An 11,905-nucleotide genomic window follows, 5' to 3' on the forward strand; every position below is an offset into this window, starting at 1 on the left:
AAAAAAAAAAAAAAAAAAAAAAAATGAGCCGGGCCTGGTGGTGGGCGCCTATAGTCCCAGCTACTCGGGAGGCTGAGGCAGGAGAATTGCTTGAACCCAGGAGGCAGAACTTGCAGTGAGCCGAGATCGCGTCACTGCACTCCATCCTGGGTGACAGAGTGAGACTCCACCTCAAAAAAAAAAAAAACTTCCTCTATTATTAATTATTATTAATTTTATTAGGTATGATAGAGGCTTGTTATGCTTCTTAAAGAATCCTTAGCCCAGTGCCGTGGCTTATGCTTGTAATCCCCTCGCGCTTTAGCAGGCTTAAGCAGGAGAACTGCTTGAACCCAGGAGGTGGAGGTTACAGCGAGCTGAGAAAAATGAGCCAGGCATGGTGGTGTGCAACTGTGGTCCCAGTTACTTAGGAGGCTGAGGTATGAGGATTGCTTGGGTCTGGGAGGTTGAGGCTATAGAGAACCATGATACTGCCAATGCACTCCAGCCTCAGTGACAGTGCAGGATCCTATCTCAAAAAAAAAATAAATAAATAAATTTCATCAAGTAGAGAAAGTTTCTGGGATTTAAAATATTCTGTTAAGATGCTCTCCTCCCCCTGGAAAGAAAGAGATAAAAACTGGGAAAATGCTGATTGTTAAAGTTGGGATATAAGTACATGAGAGTTCATTATACCATTCTTTCCAGCCTTGGATGAGTATAAACATTTTTAACAAAGTGTCACAGTTCTTTTAGAATTTGTCTAGCAGGGTTTCCGGTTTTTACTGGAAAAAAAAAATTTTTTTTGGGGGGGGCTTTCTGGTAAAAACAACAACAACAACAACAACAACAAAACACCTCCAAAAAAAGTTTAAATGTAAATAAGGATTGCTACAGGCAATTAGTCATATACGATATTGTATAAGACATCAGTCATATACAATACTGGGTAGGAAGGGAGTTAGATTTCAGCAGGGTTGATGGGGATTAGACACTTCCACATTTTAACATTTCTGTGACATCTGAATGTCACATCATGTTCACAGGGTAAATTCCAGGGCAGTTATTTCATAACTGCATTTTAGACTTCAACATTAAAAGAATTATTTTCTGGTCTGAAAATCAGTAACAAATTATAACTTTCTGTTAACCAAAATAATGCAAATATTTTAGGTATCTTCTACTGATGATCAGAGGAAGGCCATGAAAACTTAGAATTTATTTCTACTTTCTTAAAAACTGTTAAAGAGATCTTACCCTAGTTATTTTTTCAAGATGACTTTGCTGTAAATACGAAAGTATAAATAAAATTCCCACCTAAAGCTTATCAGAGTGGATTTGTTCTTAGTAAGAAGAGAGTAATTAAGGTTTCCCCTTTTATCCTTTTAAAACTTACTCTGTCCAAATGTTGAAGTTGTGCCAAAGCCACCTGTGCCACCCCCAAAGGGTGTTCCAAATGATTTGTTAAACATCTTCAAAATGAGTCTTTGTTTCAGAAATCTGGGAAGAAGAAAACATTATCACTCTTTCTTAAAGAGCACAAAATGGAATGTAATTGTTTTAGAAAATCTATCATTCCACAAACTTAGGCCTATTCAAACTATCGTATATACTCTCATTCAATATCCTCAAACTGTATAATAAAATAAACCTTGTAAAATGATCTTTAATCTACAACGTTCCTGAGCCGAACAGTAAGGTTAAACTTCATAATTTGAGGTTAAACTTCAGATCCCAACATTAACCATCCATTTAAAATAATGTTTTCAACCTTTTTTTTTTTTTAACCTAAGTCCCCTTTTTAATCAGTAAGTATTTCAGGTCTACGAGGCAAGATGTTTACATGATCCACCTAGGAGGTTATGAATCATACCCATCAAAAAATTATAACCACAGTCTGCTACCCCAACCACCTAAAAGCTAACATTTTGTCAGGTTTTCTTTTTGAAATGGAATGGTATGCAGTGGCTCACTGCAACCTCCTCCTCCTGGGTTCAAGTTATTCTCTAGCCTCAGTCTCAGAGTAACTGGGATTACAGGCATGTGTCTAATTATTTGTATTTTTAGTAGAGACAGGGCTTCACCATGTTGGCCAGGCTGGTCTTAAACTCCTCATCTCAAGTGGTCCACCCACCTGGGCCTCCCAAAGTGCTGGGATTACAGGCACGAGCCACCGCACCCGGCCAAGACTTTATTTTCCATAGTTTGCATTACAAAGTTTATTTTTCCCTATCTTCGAGGTATATAAAACATGATAATAGTAAATGTTATTCAAATTATGCATGCCCTGCCTTCTATCTCTAAATCCTAGAGATTCTGGTACCCTGACATTCTCTTGGAGATTACGTTTTAAGACTATTCTCTATGGTCCCCTACTTATCTATCTTCTACTTCTAAGATTACAGAAAACCTGTGATGAAAATCCCTCACCTCTGGCCAGGCACAGTGGCTCAAACTCTAATCCCATCCTGGCTAACACGGTGAAACCCCATCTCTACTAAAAAATACAAAAAAAACTAGCCGGGCGAGGTGGTGGCGCCTGTAGTCCCAGCTACTCGGGAGGCTGAGGTAGGAGAATGGCGTGAACCTGGGAGACGGAGCTTGCAGTGAGCCGAGATCTGGCCACCGCACTCCAGCCTGGGTGACAAAGCGAGACTCCATCTCAAAAAAAAAAAAAAAAAAAAAAAAAAAAAAAAAAAATTAGCCAGGTGTGGTGGTGCATGCCTGTAATCCCAGCTACTTGGGAGGCTGAGGCAGGAGAACTGCTTGAACCTGGAAGGCAGAGGTTGCAGTAAGCTGAGATTGCACCACTGTACTCCAGCATGGGTGACAAGAGCGAAACTCTGTCTCAAAACAAAACAAAACCCTCACCTCATATAAATTATTTCACTCCTGTATCCAAACTATGCACCTGGTTATTTAATGAACTGGACCAAACTGTTCCAAGAATGACTACAAAGAAAAGTTTGATTACCCCACCTGAATAAAATAGCTGTATGGTTTACGCAAAGAGCTTCCCCCCTCCATAAATTTTCCTTAAATTTAGATGCCTGCTACCTCTTATCTGCCAGTAGACAATAGGTTAATAAGTAAACTACTTTCAGTATAAAAACTCTGAAAACAGCCAATCATGCTTATCTGGATTTTGTGACAGGTATGATGATTTTTCTATTATAGCCACACAATGTATGTAGTCTTTTCTTCTAGGAAACTCACGTCATGTTCATATAATAGAATTAAATACTACATTTTGAGGTCTTCCCCAAATTCTAGTGTCCCACTAACACTTCTAGTCGCTCTAATACCCCAACATTTTGTGCAACATTGAAAAAGATAAGGCTGTTCCTTAAATAAATGATGCTTTACAGAAATATTCTCTCTCCTAAAATTCCCTAGAAAAAAAATTAAATAGTTATTTATCTCAATATCCAAAAATTGAGTAACTCCTTTGATTAAACAAAGCTCACTAAAACCAGTGGTTCTAGAGGGCCACATCAGAATTAGGCGTCAAGCTTTTCAAAATACAAACTCTGGCCGGTTACAGTGGCTCACATCTGTAGATCCCAATGCTTTGGGAAGTTGAGGCAGGAAGATCTGCTTAAAGCCAGACCAGCTTGGACAACACAGCAAGACTCTGTCTCTATTAAAAAAATAAAATAAAATACAAACGAGGCATGGTGGTGCATACCTGTATGCAGCACCAGCTACTAGTGAGGTTGAAGCTAGTGAATCACTGTAGCCCAGTTCAGGCCTGCAGCAAGCTACGAATGGTGCCACCGCACTCCAGCAAGCAAGCAAACAAACAAAAATACAAATTGCCAGGCTCCATTCTAGAAATACTGAACCAAAATGTCTAGGGCTGGGGTATAGACATTTGCATTCAGAAAAAGTTCAAGTTACTCTAAAGTACACCCTTGGCCGGGTGCAGTGGCTCATGCCTGTAATTCCAACACTCTGAGAGGCAGAGGCAGGCAGATCACCTGAGGCCAGGAATTTGAGACCAGCCTGGCCAACATGGTGAAACCCTGTCTCTACTAAAAATACAAAAACTAGTCGGGCATGTTGGTGGCACCTGTAGTCCCAGCTACTCAGGAGGCTGAGACAGGAGAATTCCTTGAACCCTGGAGGTAGAGCTTGCAATGAGCTGAGATCGTGCCACTGCACTCCAGCCTGGGCAACAGAGTGAGCCTCCGTCTCAAAAAATACAAATGAACAAAATAAAAAAATAAAATAAGGTTATGGCCAAAAAATGACGAGGGATTTTTGGCTTCTCGTGAAAAACCTGATAATTAACCTAACTATGACTGTAATCACTTCATGGCAATGACAGGCTGGAGCTTAGTAGCAATTCCCTCTATTTACCTCTCTTCTGTGACAGCATGCCACAATACCCACCCAATATCACTCATTTACATCAACTGCCTGGTTCCCGTGGGTTTTCAGTTTGTGACTACTGACACAATCAGAGAAAGAACATGTAGCATTTTACTTCCTCTATTAACAATAAGGCTGGATGCAGTGGCTCACCGCCTGTAATTCCAGCACTTTGGGAGGCCAAGGTGGGCAGATCACTTGAGGCCAAGAGTTTGAGACCAGCTTGGCCAACATGGCAAAATCCCGTCTCTACTAAAAATACACAACTCAGCTGATAGCAGTGGTGCACACCTGTGATCCCAGCTACTCGGGTGGCTGAGGCAGGAGAATCGCTTGAACTCAGGAAGCGGAGGTTGCAGTTAGTTGAGATCATGCCACTGCAGTACAGTCTAGGCAACACAGAGAGACTCTGTCTCAACAAACAAATAACAGAACTAGATAATACAGATACTTGCATTAACTATTTTCCACTCCATTTGGATTTTACTCCAAAAATGTAGTGAAATCCATTCAAAAAAAAGTAATCCTAGAGACAGAAATAAACCCATTAAAGTTTAAAGGCATATCACACTTAAGCCTTTATTCTTTCAAATATGTTAAACTGGCCCAAGCTGAAACCTCCCCCAGGAAGAAATACAAGATAACATTTGAGTTCTTACTATGTCCCAGGCACTGTTCTAAATGCTGTTTATGAATTATCTCATGTAAACCTCCCAAGAATCCAATGATGTAAGTATTTTTATCTCTATTTTACAAGGATGAAATTAAGGCACAAGAATCTATTTGCCCAAGACAAAGCTATTGTTGACCCTAGCATGGCCGATGCTTCTAGAATCTAGAGCCTACAGCTCCTAGAGAAAGAACACTGCTAATTAAAGGGAAATGACCTTGCATTCACTATAAACGGGGAACCTACAAAACCAACATTTGGCACTACAGATCCAGCACTATCAGGGAAAGACACTTCTCTGGCAAATATGTGAGTTCTAGTCACCAGAAATAATCTCTTTCATGGAGTAAGGATAATGTATAAGGCATACCCATGGCAAAGATGAAATTTACAACAAAGATTAACCTTTCTCCTTTTTTTCTTTATGAATGGACTTATACCCGTTGCAAGTTTTCTTTTGGTATATTTAAAAGAAAAAGAAAATGAAATTGTGTTATATAGAAAAGAGACCTTTAACTTTACCCTTAATTTTACTCTGTTCTCTATGCTCAAAAATCTCCTAATTAATAATTCAGATTCTTAGATACAAGAAGTATGCCTTATAATACACATCAGTAGTCCAATCAAGGACAAATATTCTGACACTGTCCAAAGTGAAGTTCTATAAACTGATATACTGCTTTACACATCTAACTTTTATGATCTCTGTAACTCTGGGTACAACAACAAAATTCAGTTTTCTACCCAGAAAAGTGGTGGCTATCCTGAAATGTGGTCAAAACAAAACAAACAACTCCACGCAACTGTCAACTTTAAGACTATCTGAAAGATGCATATATGCAAGCTTCCCAAGACATTTCCAATTTGCTGCTAACTCCAGACACAAATGGGAAGTAGTTTTTCCTCTCACTTCATTAAGCTCCTTTGTATCAAAGCCAGCAAAGAGCAAAAACAATAAATATTTGTTAGATGAATGGACTAGTATAGTACTTCCCACTTTACAAAGTATTTTTTCATACGTCCTCTCATCTAATCTTCACAAAAATACTAAGAGGCAGGGATTATCACACACAGTCAAACTGAATGAAAATTTTTGCCCTAGACAAGAGGGCTGGGAAAGGAGGCTGGGTGGAATTCCAGGAAGAAGAGACATAATGTAACCTAATAACATATCCCAACAAAACTATCTGGAACCTTCTGTTTTACAATATCCTACCTAGGATAGATCTTTGATCAAGCCATTCCCTTGGTTAGAACATCATATCCTCTATAAGGCTGGGCACGGTGGCTCACGTCTGTAATCCCAGCACTTTGGGAGGCCGAGGTGGGTGGATCACCTGAGGTCAGGGGTTCGAGACCTGCCTGGCCAATATGGAGAAACCCCGTCTCTACTAAAAATACAAAAATTAGCCAGAAGCGGTGGCGCATGCCTGTAATCCCAGCTACTCGGGAGACTGAGGCAAGAGTCGCTTGAACCCAGGAGGCGGAGGTTGCAGTGAGTCAAGATCACGCCACTGCATTCCAGCCTGGAAAACAGAGCAACACTCTGTCTCAAACAAAAAAAAGAACATCATACCCTCTCTAAAAATCATCTCTTCGGCCGGGCGCGGTGGCTCAAGCCTGTAATCCCAGCACTTTGGGAGGCCGAGACGGGCGGATCACGAGGTCAGGAGATCGAGACCATCCTGGCTAACACGGTGAAACCCCGTCTCTACTAAAAAATACCAAAAAAAACTAGCCGGGCGAGGTGGCGGGCGCCTGTAGTCCCAGCTACTCAGAGGCTGAGGCAGGAGAATGGCATAAACCCGGGAGGCGGAGCTTGCAGTGAGCTGAGACCCGGCCACTGCACTCCAGCCCGGGCGACCGAGCGAGGCTCCGTCTCAAAAAAAAAAAAAAAAAAAAATCTCTTCTTCCTAAAAATTGTTGCTCAAGCCTCACCTGCTTTCACAAGACTGCCGCACACCCTTAAACTCTTTATTACTATAAAAACACTTCAAAGGCCAGGCGCAGTGTCTCATGTCTGTAATCCTAGCACTCTGGGAGGCTCAGGCGGGCAGATCACGAGGTCAACAGATTGAGACCATCCTGGCCAACATGGTGAAACCCCGTCTCTATTGAAAATACAAAAATTAGCTGGGCATGGTGGTGTGTGCCTCTAGTCCCAGCTACTTGGGAGGCTGAGGCAGGAGAATCACTTGAATCCAGGAGGCAGAGGTTGCAGTGAGCCGAGATCGGGCCACTGCACTTCAGCCTGGCAACAGAGTCAGACTCCATCTTAAAAAAAATAAAACACTTTACTTCGCCTCCTCCTTTCCAACACTGATTACGTAAACTACTATCACTCAGCTGCTTTTAGCTATGCAATAATTTGTTATTATACCTGCCACCTGAGTGTTTTACCTGTTTGCTGCTCTGGGTAAAAAAAAAAGTCTTGACTTTGCTCACTGGGTGTAAATTAATTTTAAAGAGTCTACAGTATCTTACATAGCTCCTTCCTAACAGCACTGAGCAGCATTTTTTCCATTCCCTTAACATAACCCTAATCATTTTAGAGTGAAGAGTACATTAGCTTTGGTGTGAGACATCTGTGTTTAAATCTCTATCACTCGGCTAGGCGCGGTGGCTCACGCCTGTAATCCCAGCACTTTGGGAGGCCAAGGCTGGTGGATCACCTGAGCTCAGGAGTTCGAGACCAGCCTGGCCAACATGGTGAAACCCTGTCTCTACTAATAATACAAAAATTAGCCTGCACACTACTCAGGAGGCTGAGGCAGGAGAATTACTTGAACCTGGGAGGCAGAGGTTGCTGTGAGCCCAGATGATGCAACTGCACTCCAGCCTGGGTGACAACAGTGAAACTCTGTTTCCAAAACCAAATAAATAAATTTATAAATTGAAAGAATAGGCCTGGCACGGTGGCTCAAGCCTTGTAAATCCCCAGCACTTTGGGGAGGCCGAGGACAGCAGGCGGATGGATCACCGAGGTCAGGAGGATCGAGACCAGAATCCTGGCTAACACGGTGAAACCCCCGTCTCTACTCTAAAATTAACAAAAAAAAAAAAAAAAAAAAAATTACAAAAAAAAACTAGCTGGGCGAAGTGGCGGGCGCCTGTAGTCCCAGCTACTCGGGAGGCTGAGGCAGGAGAATGGCGTAAACCCGGGAGGCGGAGCTTGCAGTGAGCTGAGATCCGGCCACTGCACTCCAGCCTGGGCGACAGAGCGAGAGTCCGTCTCAAAAAAAAAAAAAAAAAAAAAAAAAGAAAGAATATATATCTAACTATTAAGAATCACTGTATAAGGCTGGGCACAGTGGCTCATGCATGTAATCCCACCACTTTGGGAGGCCCAAAGTGGGCGGATCACCTGAGGTCGGGAGTTCAAGACCAGCCCGAGGAACATGGAGAAACCCCATCTCTACTAGAAATACATAATTAGCCGGTTGTGATGGCGCATGCCTTCATCCTAGCTACTCGGGAGGCTGAGGCAGGAGAATTGCTTGAACCCAGGAGACAGAGATTGCAGTGAGGTAACAAGAGCGAAACTCCATCTCAAATAAACAACAAAAAAAATCCTGTCAGTTACCACTGTTGTGACTCTTAAAATCTAAAGTTAATTCAAATTAAAAAGTTAAAAAAATAAAAAATTCCTCTGCCACTTGCTACTGTGTAAGTCATAATATTCAATCTTTCAGACCTCAATTTCTACATCTGAACAATAGGGATTGTACAGCCTACACCAAAAGACTGGTAGGAGCACAAAGTTGCCTCATACTAGAGCTCCTCAAAAGCAGCATTTGGTTTCGTTTTTCAACTGGTATTTTACAGGTATTTATAATTTAAAAAGTGTAATAAATGTCCCCTCACTTTGGTTCATCAATGGCTAGCTAGAATGCCATAATTTCTTATTTCTCCACGCTTAAGTGTCATCCACTGATCACTTAGCAGAAGTATAAAGCACCACTGTAAACAAAAACAAATCCCATCCCTGCATAAACACAATATATTGAGATTACTATGATCACTCAATCTCTTCCATCAATCTCACATCTTTATTCTCAACTATCCATCTTTTTAATTTACAAATTCATTTACCTATTTCTGTTTTCTTTTTGGTTTTTGTTTTGAGACGAGGTCTCACTCTGTTGCCCAGGCTGGAATGCAGTGGCATGACCATGGCTCACTGCAGCCTGGACCTCCTGGGTTTAAGTGATCCTCCCACTTTAGCCTCCCAAGTAGCTGAGACCACAGGTATGTGCCACTATGTTGCCCAGGCTCGTCTCTAACTCCTGGACTCAAGCCATCTTCCTGCTTTGGCCTCCTAAAGAGCAGGGATTATAGGTGAGCCCTGTGCCAGGCCCATTTACCTCTTTTTTTTTTTTTTTTTTTTTTGAGACACAGTCTTGCTCTGTTGACAGGCTGGAGTGCAGTGGCATGATCTCGGCTCACTGCAACCTCTGCCTCCTGGGTTCAAGCGATTTCCCTGCCTCAGCCTCCTGATAAGATGGGACTACAAGCACCCACCACCACACCTGGTTAATTTTTTGTATTTTAGTAGAGATGGGGTTTCACCATATTGGCCAGGATGGTCTCGATCTCCTGATCTTGTGATCCGCCTGCCTCAGACTCCCAAAGTGCTGGGATTACAGGCGTGAGCCATTGCACCCGGCCCCATTTACCTATCAAGAAGGTTAAGCATGCAAATACTAGTAAGCTCTGTGTCAAAGGAAGTAAAATTAAACAAAGATGTGAAGTGATGAGTGACTGTAACATTTACGGAGGATGAACTGGTCCCTTCGTGAACAGACCAGCCCTAAATCAGGTGCTCAATTCTTCTCCCCTTGACCAATTATTTTCAAATATTTCTTAGCTATGAAACCCGACATATAAAACAGACATAAGCAGAAACTGCTCTGGCTGAAGTGAAGAGGGAGTAGGTACAGTAGAACACCATCAGCTCTGCCCTATGAAGCAGCTTAGGGCTCTATGAACCAATGTGAAATATTGTTTGAAATTAGTGGTTCTCAAAGTGTGATCCAAAGACGCCTACAAGTCCCCAACACTTCCAGGGGTTCCATGAAATCAAAAACATTTTCGCAATAAAACTAAGACATTTTGCCTTTTTTCTTTACTGTTCTGACCTCTGTGATGAGGTGCAATATCAATGGTGTGTAAAAATGCTGGAAACTCAGCATGAATCAAAGAAACAACCCAAATGGTGCTGAACTAACACGGAATTCTTCACTGTTACCCATTTACTGTGGGCGGCAAGCCACCTATGTGCCGAGGCAAGAGATTGAGGGCACGAGCTGTTCTAGTATAATAAAATATATAAAATAAGAATAGTTATACTAGATACAGGTAATAGATTATGATTATGTATGAATATCATTAATCATTAGTTTGTAGCAATTATTCTTTACTCCAATATTATAGTAGTCCTTGCTCTACAATTATAACTAAAGAAAAACCAGGCCATACAGAGATAAGAGCTGAGGGGACATAGTGAGAAATGACCAGAAGACAAGAGTGCGAGCCTTCTGTCAAGCCCAGACAGGGCCACCAGAGGGCTCCTTGGTCTAGCGGTAATGCCAGCGTCTGGGAAGATGCCCGTTGCCAGGCGGACCGTGGTCTAGCGGTAGCGTCAGTGTCAAGGAAAAACATCCGCTACTTAGCAGACCAGGAAAGGGAGTCTCCCTTTCCCCAGAGGAGTTCAGAGAAGACTCTACTCCTCCACCTCTTGTGGCAGGTCTGACATAAGTCAGGCCCGTCCGCAGTTATCCGGAGGCCTACCCGTCTCCCTGTGATGCTGTGCTTCAGTGGTCATGCTCCTAGTCCACCTTCATGTTCCATCCTGCACACCTGGCTCTGCCTTTTAGATAACAGTAGCGAATTAGTGAAAGTACTGAAAGTCTCTGACATGCAGAAATAATGGCGTAAGCCGTGTCTCTCTGTCTCTCCTCTCTGCCTCGGCTGCCAGGCAGGGAAGGACCCACCCCCCCATCCAGTGGACACGTGACCCACCTGACCCTACCTATCACTGGAGATGGCTCTCACTCCTTACCCTGCCCCTTTGTCTTGTATCCAATAAATATCAGCGCAGTCTGGCATTCGGAGCCACTACCAGTCTCTGCAACTTGGTGGTAGTGGTGCCCCAGGCCCAGCTGTTTTTTCTTTGTCTTGTGTCTTTATTCCTACAATCTTTCGCCTCCACACGCGGGGAGAAAAACCCACCAACCCTGTGGGGCTGGACCCTACAATTTACAATACCAAAAATTCCACTTTCACTTAAGAGGGTCCTTAATGAAGCAATAAAAATTATTAGTTGTATTATTTCTCAACACTACAGCACACTTCTTTTAATTCGGTATTGGAAAATACTCAAAAACTTCTGCATACTCAAATACAAAGGATATCAAGGGGCAAACCACCTGTATTACTTCTGAAAGCTAAATGAAGTTGTTTTTCTCATGGAACACCATTTTAACCCCCCCAAACTAACTTTCTTTTTTTCTGAGACAGAGTCTTGCTCTGTCACCCAGGCTGGAGTGCAGGGGCGCAATCTCGGCTCACTGCAACCTCTGCCTCCCAGGTTCACACCATTCTCCTGCCTCAACCTCCCAAGTAGCTGGGATTACAGGCGCCCGCAACCACGCCCAGCTAACTTTTTGTATTTTTAGTAGAGACGGGTTTTCACCGTGTTAGCCAGGATGGTCTTGATCTCCTGACCTCGTGATCCGCCCGCCTCAGCCTCCCAAAGTGCTGGGATTACAGGTGTGAGCCACTGCGCCCAGCCCACCATTTCAAAGAATGACTGACAAACTATGGCTATTAAGATTTGGTACGGGCCGGGCGCGGTGGCTCAAGCCTGTAATCCCAGCACTT

General features: G+C 42.7%; 1 protein-coding gene across 8 annotated transcripts in view; it reads right to left on the minus strand.

Moving 5' to 3' along the window:
* The window catches only part of NUP98 (nucleoporin 98 and 96 precursor), a 134,143-nt gene that overhangs the window by 112,416 nt on the left and 9,822 nt on the right, over positions 1–11,905 (minus strand). For 7 of the 8 annotated variants that reach the window (XM_017894400.1, XM_017894402.1, XM_017894401.1 and 4 more), the window contains exon 2: positions 1,376–1,479. In XM_017894400.1, the coding sequence (XP_017749889.1) occupies positions 1,376–1,451 (76 nt within the window). In that variant the 5' untranslated portion in view covers positions 1,452–1,479. Of the gene's footprint in view, positions 1–1,375; positions 1,480–4,644; positions 4,667–11,905 lie in introns of those variants that run through there. The other variant, XM_017894398.1, reaches the window with a different exon arrangement.

This window comes from Rhinopithecus bieti, unplaced genomic scaffold (genome assembly GCF_001698545.2).
Source record: "Rhinopithecus bieti isolate Rb0 unplaced genomic scaffold, ASM169854v2 scaffold_21412, whole genome shotgun sequence".
NCBI classification, from domain to species: Eukaryota; Metazoa; Chordata; class Mammalia; order Primates; family Cercopithecidae; genus Rhinopithecus; species Rhinopithecus bieti.